The sequence below is a fragment of the Pagrus pagrus genome (assembly GCF_965226575.1).
Source record: "Pagrus pagrus genome assembly, chromosome: 23".
Taxonomy (NCBI): domain Eukaryota; kingdom Metazoa; phylum Chordata; class Actinopteri; order Spariformes; family Sparidae; genus Pagrus; species Pagrus pagrus.
The window spans coordinates 18,210,767-18,227,939 of NC_140205.1; the positions used below are offsets into that span (position 1 = coordinate 18,210,767).

At 42.0% G+C, this 17,173-nt stretch overlaps 1 protein-coding gene across 11 annotated transcripts in view; it reads right to left on the bottom strand.

The window, feature by feature from the left end:
• nav3 (neuron navigator 3) overlaps positions 1-17,173 on the bottom strand; it is a 207,273-nt gene that overhangs the window by 84,244 nt on the left and 105,856 nt on the right. For all 11 annotated transcript variants that reach the window (XM_084346084.1, XM_084346083.1, XM_084346086.1 and 8 more), the window contains 3 exons: positions 14,136-14,278; positions 4,878-6,015; positions 55-170 (listed from right to left, as the gene is read on the bottom strand). In XM_084346084.1, the coding sequence (XP_084202210.1) occupies positions 55-170; positions 4,878-6,015; positions 14,136-14,278 (1,397 nt within the window). The remainder of the gene's footprint in view (positions 1-54; positions 171-4,877; positions 6,016-14,135; positions 14,279-17,173) is intronic.

The window sequence follows — 17,173 nt, forward strand, 5'->3', positions numbered from 1 at the left end:
ACACAGAGAAATATCACATATGCAGAGCCCACAGCATGTGTGATGATGCTCTACCTGATATCTCCTCCAGGCACTGTTTGGCTGTCTTGCTGTAGACCAGCTCTCCCTTGGTGGGGCTGAGGCAGGGGTCGGCTGGGGCCACCATGGTGCAGTCGTTTTCTGAGAATGTCCTGGAGGCACAGAGAACAAATAATACACAGCAGTTACATAGACCGGCTGAGGTATCGGGGAAACTCAAGCAGAGTAGAGCTTCAACGGTTGGTTTAAAACAGCGATGGGGGAGAAGTTTTCAGAATCATGTTCATCACAATAATCTACTTTACAAGTTGGTGTAGGTGGTTGTAAAGGTGATTGTTTGTATTGTATTGTAATGTATCTATTTAACATAATGTTGTTGCCTCCAAATATGGTACAGTAAATAGTATAATTACCATCATTAAGAAATGTTGATTTATAGTTAATTAAACATTGGTTAATAGTTATTTTGACTAACATACAGAACAATGAAATGCTTCATAAACAATTTACTAAGCAAACGTAAAGCTTTATTATTATTATTTATCAGTGGCAACTTTACAATAAACCAGTCCTTAAAACATGGTTTATAAAAAACACACTTAAAAAGGTTTCATTAACTATAAATTTCCCATTTATTAATGATGGGTATTATAAAGTGTTACAACATTTTCTATCCGAAGCGTCACACAATATTTCTATGCTCAGCCATTCACACTACCAGTCACACACTGATGGAGCAGCCTTCAGAAGCCATTTGGGGCTCAGTATCTTGGCCAAGACCACTTCGGCATGCAACCAGAGCCTGGATTGAACCAGACCCCCGATTAATGTACGACCCACTCTATCTCCTGAGCCACAGCTGCCCCAATCTCAAGAGGACGTAGTTTTGTTCAAGGGTGAAAATTCCTTTTGTACCGTGGTAGTTTAATTTGACATCAAAACTACAGTCACGTTAAAAATATAGTAGTTCATGAACACTTTATGGTTTGTGGAGTGGCTAAAATGGTCCAGTACTAATATAGAGGCAAGCAGATGCATTGGTTGGAATTTAAGGGATCAAAAGACCAGTAAGTGAGAGATGTTAGTGTTTTATTTAAAGCGACAGTCAGAATCTCCCTTTCTTCTTCTGTTCTTTGTGTTTCTGCATGTTAAGCGAGAGTAGTGTTTGCATTTCTAAGTTTGTTTCTGGTGTGAGTCATATATTCAACAGATGGACACCTCTAAACAGAAGGGGGGGACGGTCTCCGATGAGTTGCTTTCTGTGAATGGTTCTGTGTGTGTGTGCAGGAAAAAATGCCTTTGTGTGCATCTGCCTCTCCTCCTCAACCTTGAGCTGCATCACGCTCCACTGTTTGCTTGCTGATGTGAAGAAACAAGGATAGAGTCCAGTGCACTTCATGAGATAACAGTCCTACACACACGTAGGAAATAATAAGAAAAACACAAAACCACGCATGTAAAAAACAGACTGACAGCGACACAGACAAACACACAGTTACACACAGTGACAGATGATACACATGCAAAAACAATAAAATGCACACTCGGAGGAACACACACACACACACACACGATGAAAAGCATGTGAACTATCAGTTTTAACAACACACACATGCAAACCCTGACATACACAGTAAATCTTCAGTACACAAACACAGACAGATATAAACCCAAACTACTCTATAGTTTCATGCCCTCCCATACACACAGCACACACACTCCAGGAACCACCACCACCACCTGCAGAGCTGCAGATAAAAATTGGCTCCCATTTGCGACAGCAGCATCAGCCTGTGACTTCAGCTTGTGTTTTTCTTCCTCCCAGCTTCCCTCACCTCAGTGGAGTCACAGACGCAGAGACAGAGATATTTGGGACCAAAATATGAAAGCTGATACATGGAGAGAAGGTGACTGCTGCAGTAATGAGTAATTATTCTGTAAAAATTGATTCAGCTACTTTTGAAGGGATGGGTAACTTCACTAAGATGACTCCGGTAAGGCCTGTCTTTAATGTAGGATTCAAACTGTAGCAATTTTGTGCAATTTTGAACCCAGCTTATATGTGTCACTGCAGTATTTCTATCATTCATGATCCTGTTTCTGAACTCCGGTCAGTTCAGGCTATAGGAGTAGAAGAGAACACCTAAGATACAGTTAACGACATTGCAACTCTGTGTGTGTGTGTGGGCAGCAAAGTCCTACAACCACACTGGTCTATAAATCTTGGCAGAGACAATAACTTGAGGTGGGCGTAGATCGTGAAACAAGACAAGGATGCCTAATTGGGCTGAAAATGATGGTAAATTGCAGCACTGCAGGAGGCCTTTACACTTACTGTCTGCATGCTGACGGCTGTGGGTGAGGCCTGCTGGTGAGGAAGAACATTTATAGCAAGAGTAGGGGAGGTAGAAGATGGAGGCTACAGAAATATGCCTACAAGGAAATATCTCGGCACAGAGGAAAAAAAGGTAGAGGAGAGACATGAAACTGCAACGTGTCTCAAAGGCAAGAAAAGTCAGCAATACAACCAGGGGATTCATACAGTCTTTGGTCCAGTGTATAGTCCAAGACACCGACAGTGAGGACTAGTGTTAATGCATTATTATTTAATGTGTGAAAATAACTGTCTAAAGGCCCGAACACACCAGCATATCAAAGGGCATAATCAAGACAAAATCAATGATCAGTGAATTCTCTTGTGGGGTTAAAGCAAATCTATACAAATCTTTCATAGGCAAGTTTGCTAGGTCAGAGAGCTTTCAGCCCTGCAGGAACTCTATTGACTGATTTAATGTCAGTTCTAAGAACAAAATGCCAAGGAGAGTAAACCGCCCGGTATAGTAACAACAGGAAAAAAGCTTTGAGAGCACCAACCTTCAAAGACCTATTATTTCGTAAGGATGGGTGGATGAATTTCTGATGTGACGGGGCCTTAACTACAGAGGCTAAGAAGCTGCTAACAGCCCAGTTGCCCATTGACCAGATATGGGTCTCTAGCCGTTTGGTCCAAGACCAAGTTATCCCAAGTCCCAAGTCCCAAGTTATTTGGTCCAGTTCTTAAGCAAGTCTCAAGTCATTTGGTCCAACTATCAAGTAAGTCCCAAGTCACTTGGTCCAGTTTTTCAAGTAAGTCCCAAGTCATTTGGTCCAATTCTCAACTTGGTGCAAAGTCATTTTTTTCTTGGGCAAATCGTGTCTTAACTCCAGAACGTGGTCATTATAAACCGAAAAGACAAGGTATTAGTACCTGTCTAATATTGATAGTAATGTTCAATTCATCTCATTGTTCAAAAAGTATGACAATGACACATCTGTATTATAACTATTGATTTTCTTTGAAATAAATGTAATCAAACAAAAAACAAATAACTATAAAAGTTTATACATTTATTTCTTAATTTCTACTAAAAAAAAAAATCCCTCTCGATCATTTTTTAAACACGACTGCCAGCCAGAAACAAAAGAAAAGACATTTAACTGAAAACATAAAATGAACGGAGACAAGTTATTCGAGTCATTATGTCACAAGTCATGTCAAGTCAAGAGTCTAACTTCCAAGCCCAAGTTGAGTCTCAAGTCGTTCTTTTTCTGTCAAGTGGGCAAGTCATCAAAACAGTCAGGTCAACTCGAGTTCAAGTTGCAAAGACTCAATTTTACATCTTTACCATTGACTCTTCAGAGTTTGTTGTTAAACTGTACTGAAGGGAGGATAACAACTTCAGGCTTCTCTCGCCAAATACAAATTGCAAATGTGTTGGTCTCTTAAAAATGTAAGGCTTGTTTGGGAGTAGCTGTAACATTTGTCGTTTGCTTTGGACACATTTGTAATTCCTTGCCCAAACCTCTGATACAAATGGCAGCAAGTGGTAAACTCAAGCCAAGGCTTCAAAAAGGTCCTTCAGAAACCTGTGGCTGACATCACAGATGGTACACTTTCTGCACTCAGTGTTTTTCCTTTACTTTATGCTCACTGAGTGGGCTGTGTGTGCTTTTACACTTTTCACATTTCGGTTCTCTTCCTCATAACTGACTATCACTCACTATCTGCCCAGGACCGATAACCGCAGTAGTTTTAACTTGCTAAATGTGTGGGATTAAAGTAATGCTAATGCTCGAAAGAAGCACCACTGAATGTGGCAGAGCTGACTGTGCACAACGGAGGAGGAAGACGAGAGGGAAAGAAGGGTTGAAGGATTAAGTCTTGTTTAATGGGATTCCTAACTCTCTTTCTCTCTGAGCACAAAGGCTTTCCAGAGACTTTGGCGGCTCCACCATTTTTTTCCCCCTGGATTACCTCGGCTGTTGTAAGAGAAAATCGGCCCTGCTGGGCAGATTTACCCACTTCCACCTCCGATGGCTGTAACGTCAGGGAACCACGCGCCAGCTGCATGCATCAAAACAACACCGGTTGAATGAAGAGGAGGGGTAAGGGGTTCCTGAACGCTGCCAATGTCTGGATTCTCACATCAAAGATGAAACCCAGACAGTTTAATAATAGGCTTTGGCAAGCGGCAGGCAGTGGATGTTAATTTGTACTGTAATGACTGTGAAGAGATGTGGAGGCGAGAGCAAGATGCACGGTGGGGAGCGCCAGCTGATCACTGGGAGTGCTCCAGGATTTCATGGGGTGTGTGTGAGTGGATACATTGTGAATGTGTGACTGAATGTGTGCAGACTTTGACTAAAGGGGTCAATATATTGACCTCTCTGGGCTAGAAATGTGTGGGAGAGATGGAAATAAACAAGTTTGCTCACTTATTCTGTATCCCAGAAGTATTGCAGTGCATAAGACACACACACATGCGCGAGCGCGCGCGCACACACACACACACACACACACACACACGCACAGGTCTCACCTGTACATGAATGGGGCCACAGTGGCAGTATTGGGATGGTTGTGCTGCTGCTGCTGAGGAAGCTGAACCACTCCATTCCCTCCAAGTGCTGCTCCGCCTCCTCCAACCCCCCCTCCACCTCCACCACCCCCTCCCAGCATCCCACTGGACCCAGATAGGGCTGAGGTGCTGGTGGAGGAGGTCATGCTGGTCCTTTTGCCCTCTGGGCCCCCAATGGAGCGCTGTATGTAGAAACTCCCACCCTGCCCTCCTTTGGTCAGCTTGGCCCTCTCCACCTCTCCGCCCCGCATGTTGCCACTGCTGTTTAAGGCGGCCTGGCTTTGGCTCTGCGACTGACTCTGAGACTTTGTGGTGGAGGGAGCTTTAAGTCCTGACTTAGGGATGCTGCTGGAAGCTGAGGAGAGGCCATCTTTCTTTCCAGATGAAGGCTTCCCTCCCTTGGGGATGAGGCTGGCAATTTTGGAAGTCTTCTTGGTGGGGTCAGCATACGACTCATGCTCCTCTTTGGGTGGAGAGCTGTCCTTAGAAGATTTCCCAGACTTGCTTTTGTCGTCCTTGACTTTGGACATGGATCTACTGCCATTTGCAGAGGCTTTTGAAAATGAAGACGAAGGGGGGGAAGAAGTCTTGCTTGGTGTAGCGAGAGAAGATGCAGAGGACTTAGTAGGCATTTGTTTGGCTGTAGCACTGCTACTGCCACTGCTGCACACTGACCCCATGGGCGTCAATCCTTCCTCGCCATACTCCGACAGGTCATCCTCTTCCTGCAGAGCCATCTCTGCCACAGATGGCGACGCTCGCGAAGCCGATCTAGGGTTAATCAGGCGGAACTTATCCAACATGGATCGCTGGGGTCCACCACTGCCGGCTGACCCTACTTTTGATCCATCACTTCCGTGTTGAAGAAGGCCTTCAGAGCCCTGGGGTGAATGTGTGGGGGAGGGTGAGTGTGTGGGGCTTGCCAGCATGGACGAAGTGGCACTGTGCTTGAGGTTCATGGACTTGCTGCGCCAGGACTTGCCGGCGGTGGGTGAGGGGATGGCAGAGGCCAGCTGCTGCCCGCTGAGGCTGGTGGGGACCGTCCCACCAATACCACTCCCATTCATCCCGCCAGGTGCTGGGATACCCCTCACCAATTCTGAACCAAAGAAGAAGAGAAACACAACAGGGTGATTATTAGTTCATCATTGCTTATAATTAAAGGTTCCATAGTATTCATAGTACTTTGATTTTGGGTGTCTACTAGAAAATGTTAACATGCTTTAATGATCAAGCAACACATTATTACTCTCATACTGTCCTTTGCGGCAGCACTTCTATTCACCCTCTGTCTGAACACTCTGTTTTAGTGCCTGTCTCTTTCAGGCCCCTCCCCTGAAAAAATCCCAGTCTATTCTGATCATCATCATGCATGTACAATCAGTTTTATACAGTAGTGTAATTCACTGTGGAGACCCACAATGAAACACTTCGGAGCAAAGACTCAAGTTGTATTTGTGGCAAACTTTTTCAGTTTCTTCTTTATTTCACATGAGAAATCATTTCTGAGTACTCCACAGTGTTCTTCTGTGGTTTTATACACATTCAGCTCAAAGGTTAAACAAAAATGGGAAACTCAGAGGTTTTCAGTTTTGTGTAGAGTAAAAAACATTGAGCTTATTCCCAATCGGCAGAATATCAACAGCAGGTTGGGTTAAAAGAAAAGATTTCACTGTTATTATTACACTGGTGTCTCAAAGGAGTTTGAACTCAAGCATGCTGTAACTTCCTGTTCAAACCTCCAACTCCTGATTTACACTTCTATGGAGGCCTGTCACAGCACGTTTGCAGGTGGATGACAGTGGTTAAAAGGGACAGGCTACTATGTTGTACACAACAAACATTGTGACAACAAAAGAGATCACACCAGCCATGTTCACATGGAAGTAAAGAAAATCATCAACCCACAGATTCACTGTTCATCATCGTCCTTTGATGATCAATAAGCTCTAGGAGTTTAAGGAGATTTTTTTTTCATTCGTGAGGGAAGTTTCCCCGAACCTACCTACTTTTTTACTTTGATTTTCTGCCTTTCCTAGAATCATTGTGGGATTATACTGAATTCACTCACGCTATACATGCGAGTGCAGTAGAAAGAAGAAAGTGAGCTTTTCCACTTGTAAAAAAATTGAGCACTGCAACCTCAAGTCAGAAAATGTCTTCCGTATTGAGGCTGCAGTGGGTGTAGAAATTGGTGTCTGCCTCTGATCCCAGGATTTCTCTTGCTATGATTGTTCAACACTGGTGGAAAATGGCAGCTCGAGAAGAAAGACCTTGCTCTCTCAGGAGCTCACATCAAAACCACAATCGCTGAAACATTTCCTGCTATCAAACTCAAAGCTGCTGGAAATATCTGGTCACCATGTCATCTACGTTTAGACATTTATCTACACGAAGAAGAACTTTTGCAAGGGTACAGGTTAGATTTGAAGCTAGACTTGCCATTAAAAAGTACCCTGTGGTGTTTTTTTATTTTTTTTACCTCTAGTAGAGGTAGGCTATCTGGCCAGAAGAGTGTTATCACAGTCTATTTTATGTAGTCATAATGCAAGATCTAAATTGTGCTCTTTTTTTCTAAATTTGAAATGGCATGTAGACTAGAGCCAGACTTAAAATAGCTTATGAATTTCTCCATTTGCACCATTAAAACACAAAATTGCACTTGAGATAGTTCTTTCTTGGCACAAACTCCCCATCCACCACACTGTCAGCTATATCTCATGTTGTGTTATCTAAAATACATCAATGTAGGAGCAGCCACATGTACTGTAGTAGTAACAAGTAATTCATCCAAAGCCGTCGAGTTTGCTACATCACTGTACTGGTATGTATGTAATCGACTGATCATTGCAGCTCTAATGTGTATTACGAAACATTTACCAATAATCACACAATCAATGTCACATAATGTGATAAAAAAGTCAAAGGCCGTTCAGGTATTTATTAGATAATTAATTATTCAAATTAATTATGTAATATATCTGTCTAGATGTTTTTATATGTTATCACATTCTTTCAAGCTGTTTAGATTTTAACTGCTTATCACATTCACTGGCATTTATTCCATTACAGGCTTGAATGCTGAGCTATGATGCATGACAAAGCTGTTTACTTGTAGCAGATTTTCAGTGAAATGGTGCTAGGAAAATATAACATGCTGAGCCAAGCCTCACACACATACACACAGAGCACATAAACATCCATCATGCGTATAAAATAAATGTTTTAGTGTCCGCCACTGAGCATTGACCTTTACACACACACCCCACTTTTCCTGGCTGGTTGATACTCTGGCCATCAGGACTTGTCCTTCCCTGACTGTCTCTTAGACACACACATAAACACACAGAAGATCCACTACCTGACAGATGAGTATAGTACTTGAGTAAGATGGACACAACAGAGGACAGGGAGGAACAGACGGATAGAAATGCATCTTCAGGATGTGAGTTATGAGAGGGGAAGAGAGGCAGATAAATAGAGAGAGAAAAAAAGGAAAGGCAGAATCAGAGATGGAGCGGGAATAAAGTGGAGAAGGCGACGGAGTGACAGCATGAAGTTATGCACCATTAGACTGAGTGTCTGTCTGGCTGTCAGTCAGCACAGTGAGCAGGGTTCAGCTGGCTGTGAGTCACCTCCAGTCTGCAGTTTAAAGCCCCTTCAGGCAGGGGAAGGGGAGGGGGTTTGGCTTCAGCTGAGGCCGGGGTCGAGAGACTTTAGCCGGCTTACACTTCTGACAACATTCTCTAAAACCTTAAAACATGCCTCAAAAACGCCTCAGTGCACCGTGTCACATCCAAAGTGAAAAGTGCAATCTGTCAGAATATAACAGAGATGTTTCTTTACATTGTGGTGTATAAAATGGAATCCAGTTCCCAATGTGTAGTAATGGTCAGGGTATTTTATTTACTTCCACATGTCTTCATTCAAGACAGGATGTTATTATTCTTTATTTCTTCACCATTAACACAGCACTCATTAGGATTGCAAGAGAGAAAATCACTGCTATTTCTGTGAAACTTCTGGTCCTCATGTTTTTTATGACTGCATTTTATGACTGTGGCCAATCAACAGGCGTAAAACTGCTAACGCCGATGGCATCATGAATATCCTGCTGAAATCATTTCAGGACACAATCCAACAAAACCAGCTGGCTACTAAAACATATCGATCATCAGTTTTGCCAACAAAGCATCATTACGTCATCTGACCGAAACACACTGTACATATACAACATCTATGGTTGAAGCATTAATGATACAGGCCATTAAAGTCAATCTAAAGGCAGTTTTGTACCCAACATTTACATACTGCTCTTCAGCTGTTGCTAGTTATCTGGACACTTTTTGTAGGTCCTGTATTTAAAGCTAGGGTTGGTAAGTTGCAAGCATTTTTTGTTATATTTGTAGAATTCCTCTTAACATCCCAACAGCAGTCAATAAATCAAATCTTCTGACAAGAGGTAGTTGGATTAGTTTGGCAATGACAATGATGTGCTGTGCTCACGGTACGCAGCCACTGAGTCAGTTGTTAGCTAACTCAGTAGTTCTAAGCATACAGATCCTGAGCCAAAAACAAGTGAGAGCCAGTGGTAGTGACAAGACTGTTGTCCAGCCGCTAACTGAGTACCACAAAGCACACAGCCCCTAAGCCCATAAAAGAGTCGCTGAGGCAATGACACACTCCTTTAGCAGCTAACGTTAGCACAATGCACACACCTACAGCAGTAAGGAACAACTGTCGTGCCACATAACCCCTTTGGACACACGTACACCTGTGACAACTATTGTGCTTGTTTTTACATGAGTGTGGCATTTAACAGTTTATTAATGTATTTTGTAGACTAAAAAAGCTAAGAGAGCTTGTTTGAATGAAGCAAACAAGCTGCTAATACATCTCCCAGCTGGCTAGTGAGATCTACGGGGCAGTCCGTGTCAGCAGGCAGTGCGTGTTCATGTGTTTTGGTGGAGTGGCTTTGAAGCGAGAGGGTGGGAATTTTTCAGATTGATACTTTGAAAATTAAGCTCTTCTATAGCCTACCAACCTTATGCTATTAAAACTGTGGCCAATGAAACTTATCATCTTTCTCTAATTCTGAAGACTAATTCTACATAGTTGCTGTGTGTGTCATATTTGTGTGTTTCTAAGAGTATGTGTATGTCCTTCATGGACCTGTAGGTATAAATCTGATTGCACGTGCATGTGTGGACATGTGAATGTGTGTGTTTACATCTCTGAATGTACAAAATATAATATAATATCCAGGCATGCAAAAAAGTATGCACACATCTCCTCTGAATGTGTCGGTGAGTTGTGTGAACGTGTGATCGTACAACCGCAGAACATCCCCTAGCTTGTATATAAATACTGTTTCTGCATATTTAAAAGGCCAGTGGACTGGCAGACACTCCTGTGATGAGTTAGCAGGTTAGAAAGCTGAGATGAGTCAGAGAATACAGGCAGGTCTCAGATAGGCAGAGGTTAGAGGTTAGTCTTCACCAACAGATCTTCACCAGATAAACCCCATAATTTTGTATTTTTTTTGTGTCTGTGCGTTAGTCTAGACACCCATCATACAAATGTGAGAGAGCATCTGTTCTTGTGTTTATGTGTTTGCATGTGTGTCCTCTGTATCACCCTTCATCTTTCGAGATAGCGCTGCGGCCCTTGAGGCAGTTTATGAATGTGAATGAAAGAGGTTACAAGCATTTGTGTAACTCTGTGTATGTGTGTCCAGTCAATTAACCCCTCTCTTAAGATCCCCCTCCCTCCTCCCCGCTCCTCCCTCCTCATCCCGGAGGCTGTTTTGTAGCGCCACCACACTTTTCACCGTGCAGTGACTTGCCGTTGCCATGGCAACAGACTCTTCTTTGCTTTTTTTTTTTTTTTTTTGCCTCACTGGCCAAGGAATGAAATGTCACTTGTTCTGGGTGGTGGTGGACCCTCTGTTAACAAATACGTATGTGCTGTTTGCAACTACAAGACAAAGCCTGGATTCAAGGAAAGAAGAAATGACACATGCACACACGTACTGTACATCCACATACAGGTCCATGGACATACTTATAATGTCAACAGGCTTTTCTTCTACTCTTCCAAACTCTGCAGCTCTTGTTTTGTGAGGATTTTGTGACACTTTAAACTTTCAACTTTAGCTGCTCTCCCCAATCACATCACTGTCAGACAGATAATACATTATCGCCCTGCTGGAGGAAGTCTCCTTGTCAATTTCCTTGTCATTGTCATCCTATACCAAGCAAGGCAATCAACAACTTTCTTCAGTCCATTCTTACTTACAACTAATAAACCCTGCCCTTTCATGCTTCAATTTAGTTGCCTAATTAGGTAGTTGCATGGCAACAAAACTGATGCAATGCTCCATGTGCCCTTTGAGCTCATGTTCTGTTTGGTCAGAGATTCACTGTGTCTGAGTAGAGAAACAAAACAACACTCTAAAGGCTTCACTTCATCCCCACGAGGCCATACATGCCTGTATGTAAAAAAAACTGTTGAAACTTGCAAGAGACAACTTTTTTCTCTCTCTAACTAATCATTTTGAAGTGAATACTGATTGCGCAGTGTGATGACTGTGGGAAAATGACACCACCTGCGTACAGATTGACTATAAACCTCACATTCACTATGCTTTCGGTCTGCCACCAGGCTGGATTTTTCTCTGAAAACAAAACTTAAATGTGGAATTTCTGTGAAAACTGTCCACTCCAAAAGAAAAGAACCCCTGCTGATGGAGGAGGCAAAGACGGCGAAGAGGGAGAGTGATAGAAACCGAGGTAAAACAAGAGTGAACAAGCATTCACTTGATGGAGAGCGCTCTAGTGCTGTGTCAAAGTATGTTCCCCTGTTGATATGTGTTTCCTCCTTACACCATGTCTTCAGATGCTTCAAAACCAGCATTCTTTCCACTAAATCAGTAAGTAACAACACCTGCCTACTTATTAATACAACCAGGTGCTTTACTCTGCCTTTTCATAGCACTGACATCAGGGTTTCTCAGTCAAATTGTGTGCCGATGGTTGTCTTTTGCTTTGGACAATGGCCAGGCTGCTAGCAGGCAGCCATGTTGCTAACGCTGTAGTTGCAACAGCGGCACTAACAGTTTACCACAGGGAAACACTAGGGGAGGAGGGTGTCCTGTTCAATGTCTGGTGTTTTCTACAGCCATTTAAACTCTGCATACAGAGTATATATGTTTAGTTCCCAAAAACTATGCAGTATAATAACCTTGTATTTAAATGAATCAAGCAATAGAACAGTCATATTTGAATACCACCTACAAGGTCCTGACTTCACTATTGGATCATAAGGTAAAAATAACTTTTCGAGCTTTGCTGAATGCACATCTGGTGATGTAACTGAGGACTTTATGCAAATTATGCAAGCCTTATTGTTTTTTGTTTATAGCCTGTCAGTTTAAACAAATCTGAGACAAACACTACTGTAAACATTCAGATACTGTTTGTATCTGCTGAGAACAACGACGTGTTCATATCTTAATAATGTATTTGTATACATAAAATATAAATATAATACATAAAACAATTAAGGCTCGTAAAGCCAAAAGTGAAACAAGATGAAAGGAAGAGCAAGAGAATGTGTAACCCGACAGGGCGTAGTGAAAGTTGGAGAAGAAGACAAAGAACAAAAACTTGTGAGGATGTATTAAATGGCTTGTGGCACACACTTCCTGTATCCATTTCTGTCTTCTGCTCTCTCTGCTACCTGCTTTTGCCCAGAAGGTTCTGTCTGCATTGCTGACATTTCCCCACAATTGATTTTTTTCTCCTTTTACTTTAGACCAAAACACTGTTTCATCTCCCCTGCAGTGAAGCACCAACGCCTGTTGTCTTATCTCGAAAAAAACTCAAAGTTTGTCTTCTGGCAGGACTCAGCTGCACTGTGTGAAAGGTCCAAAATGAAGAATCCTCCCTTTAAAAAAGCCATTTTCGCCCAACAATAAAAAGAAACTGATGCATTGAATCCTTTATGATGAGGTTTGCTGACGGACAAACCTCCACAAGTAATTGATTTTTTAGCTAAAGTACAAGACAGAAACCGGTTTCTTAATAATCTCTGCTTCCTTCTGCTCTCTTTTCAGCTGCAAACACTTGATCCAACGTTCCCTGTCCACCCTCTTATTTCCATCATCACTCCCTCTTCCTCTGCTTGAATAGTTTGAAGTTTCAGACAGAAATCAGAAGGCAGAGTACACATTTTGTGTGAACTTTTAGGATTTAAAGGAAGACAGAAAGACCAATTCAAAAAGGAAGTTAACTGGAGGCCTTTTTTTCACTGCTGCCTGATGTCACTCACTGCATCTCTCACCTCCACCTCCATTACCCCTTACTGATTTTCTCCAAATCTACAGACTGAATCCTGCAGTGTTTGTCCTCAGTGACTGGGCAGTGCTTTAATATTTAGACAATCTGATTTAAGACATAAGATTAAATGCAAGTTCTTATTAGTTTTAAAACATTTTATGATTGTATATATTGCAAGCCAAAGCAAACGGTAGTCATTATAATGTCATAAACTCTTCAGGAATGGTTTCAATTATTAAAATGACTGTGAGCAACGGGATAGGTTTTAATTATAATCACTCTATGAGCCAATAAGTCATGATGAATCTTCTGAGCGAGCCAAAGGGAATTTCTTAAAGCCAACAGCAGCCGATAAGTAATTCAAACATTGCGTGCTGATACATTTACTCTTCACAACAGGAAGAGGCTGTTAAAACAACTATTTATTTGTGAATAATCAGTTCTGCGTTGAATGAAATGCTGTACGCTCTAACTCAGCTGCTGTGAGAGCCTTCTCTCAAACAGAAACACTCTCATTAGCTTCATCATGCTCGACAGAGCAGCAGCCTGAATTTGCCCCTTCGGTCATCTCTCAAATGGCTCTCTCCACAGTGTGAAAATTTGTCTGCGCCTCCACTTAATGGCATCCATTATAACTCACTTGGAATAAAGAACTGGGGATGATTCAGCAGACTGGTGAAGACTGGTAAAGCAAGGTACTGGACTCCACTGCAGCCCTTGGCCTGTCTGTCTGAGTCGGTGGTGCCACCAAGTGGTCGGATGGAGAATTTAAAGTGGGTGCCCTTACCTACCGTCAACTCCATCATTCATCACAAACCTAACTTCTGAAAGTGCTACAGTGTGTCTTGTGGTATTAAAGACAATAATATGATGTTCTTACCTCTGTCGTTGCCACTGGCATACTGAAGAGGCTTGCTCTTGTCGATGCTGTTGAAGCTCTGGCTGCGACGGTTGAGGTTGGATGAGCCTGGGCTCCTGGAGGCCCCGCTGCCTGCAGCAGGTACTCTAGAGGGGCCTGGTAACCTGTAGGGGCAAGTGCAAAAGAGAGGGTTTGGACATTAAGATACAATACTGAAGGTTAATCTTTTTAGAAAAAAAGCCTTGAGGTGAAGCTCCTCTTGGGGCAAAAATGTCTACAGTCAAGTTTAAGGTCAGCGTGACACCATCATTTGTGACCAGGACATGAAAATGCTCATATGTACGTTCAGAGTTGTTGCTCGCTGTGATTGTTCCTTTTCTCCGAACTATCCATGAAAAGATCCCTTCCGAAGGTGATTTCAACACTAGAGTTTACAAAAACAAAGCTAGGTTTGAGTCGTCTGTGCTCCATTCACAGAAAAAAAACCTAAACACAATCTATTTTATAAAATGAAGTGTTGAGGATGAACTGAGGAGTCTCAGCATGGGGAAAGAAGCTGCTTAAACAGAACTAAAAAACTAAAGACACTATCATATCACTATACTATATCATGGACTCAAAAAGACAGACAAAAGACCCTCAGTCAGGCCTTTAGTTGTGCTGTATAGACACTATACAGTACAGACAGTACTGACCCGGGGCTCAGTATGTGTCAGTGTGTAAGATGAAGAGATCAAGGGAGTGCCGCAAGACTGAGTGTGTGTTCCCATGTGGGTTGAGGAAGACGGATGAAAGAAGGAAGTGAATTTTGAGTTTTGGTGGAACTATGAGATGGAATATAAAAAGACACATAAGTTTGCTTCACAACAGGTTGATTGAGATCTGTCAGCACAAATCAATATGGGAAAAATGAAGTACAAGTACATGACAATAGACATTTGAGACAAATGATGTGTAGTCACTATTCACTCCTTTACCTCTACTGACACTGCATAGAGAACCAGGACTTAAACGCACACTGAGGAGGTTTGGGTTTTCAGTCAGTTTCTCTACTCACTCACACACACATACACACTTTCGCATAATCTTTTTCTCTCGACTGTCAAAGCTGCCAGTGTCAAATGTTGATTTGCCATGCTGCAGCTGGAGGATTTGTACGACTCCCTTGGGGCCGCTAAAAGAATTATCTCATCAAAAACCTGTTGTTATTGTACAATAACTTTACATGCATTTTGCCAGATGCTTTCACCCAGATGTTTGTTGGTAAGTTATTTCAAAAACAGATTTGGCATCTGGTTTGGAGATGACAGGATTTATGACAGCTTGGATCTATTTCCAACATTAATCACTATGGTTATGGTTTGATGTGATTTTTATGAACTGATTCCAAAACCGCATTATACATTACGGTCCATGGTTCATACCTGGCCTCTGAATCTCTTTAGATTACTTGTTTGTATGTTGCTACTACCAAAATGCATGTCCCATCAAGGGATAAAAAAGACAAGAAAAGCACAGAAACATCCCACGTCTCAGAGCTGACACACTGTTGGAACACATCACAAAAAAGGTGGGATTAAAGGTAGGTAATGCAGAAAAAAGGGTATTGAGTGAAGGCCTTTCTCACATCAGAGGGCCGTGGGTGGTTACATTCACAGCCTGGTCTGTGTCAATATTAGGAGGGAGGGAAAAATCCTTGAAGAGATTCTAGCAACTTTGTGTCTTTCTGTCTCCCAGCCTGAATGCTGTCGTGACGTCCTCTAACAAAGATAATTGATTCGCTACGCTGAATATGTCACTCGGTCTGTATTGCAGATGGAGCCGAGATGTCGGAGAGGAAAGTTTTTTTTCGAGGGTGAAATCCTGAAGTGGTCAAAAGCCCCAGCAGGGAGAAAAAAACAAACAGATTTCATATGTTCCATTTTGTCTTTAAGGCCTTTACTTAATAAAACGAGACAAATAGTCGATGTGGAGCGTGGATAAACTACTAACTTCTGTATTTTTCAAAAATATCTCCCTAAACTGTCTGCAGTGCAAAAAATCTGGAATAGATACAGTTTCTTTTCTCTACCAGTCAGTACACCAAGCTTTTTCCTCTACAATCAAACAAAGCACACAAATATGTCAGGTCACTTTTATTTTGAAACATTGATTCTGTTTGTGAGGGGCCATCAAAGTATCAGTCACCAGTAGGACAACCTGCACTGGATCAAGACAAGACAAGTCCATGACCAAATCAATAAAGGTAGTGTTGGGGAGTTTCATTTCCCTGGACTTTCCTTTGAACACATTAAGGTCAGCCTAGTAGTTTTATAAGATGGAGAGTCCACATAAAAAATAAAGGGCTGACAGTCCAGATAGGACCTGACAGTTCAGAGAGATAGTTATTATATAAAGTCTGAGAACCATCCTGCGTTACTCCTGCCACACATACAGTACTGCTGCCTGTAGCCTACTGTCTCTGTTAAATGCTTTACATGGAGTCTATTTTTCAAATTACCGACCCTTTTAATGAAAGGTAAGTTTGAGATGCAATATGCAAACATTTTAGAAATCAATTTAAAATTATCAAAATAATGTGAAGAAACAACAGCGTTGACATTATGTTAAAAACATCCATGTATTATGTTGCAGAGATGTCTATTGAAGTGAGCATGCTAACCAGCTAGCCTTGGCCAGTTCTGTCTTATAATACCACTTTATACTTCAAGAGGTCTGACGGTAAAGTTCATGCAGAATCAGTTAATAGGACTGCTAGCTGCATGGCCAACTGAGCTAACAAGCTAACTGCTGCTCCACGGGCGCACCACATTTTTTCCCCCAAAACACACTTTTTCAAAGCGTTTGGAAGCGGCCGCGCCTGTAGTGATGAGTCTCTGCGTGATTGGGGGCCTGTAGTTATACACTAACTATTTGCTTGGAGTATGAATTTGCCAATTCTTACATACTGCAACTTTTTAGTATTGTTTTTTGAAAAGACTAAATTCATTTTAATATAGGATATTGCACTATGTTCACATACAGTACCAGACAAAAGTAAAAGAAACATCACCTTGCCA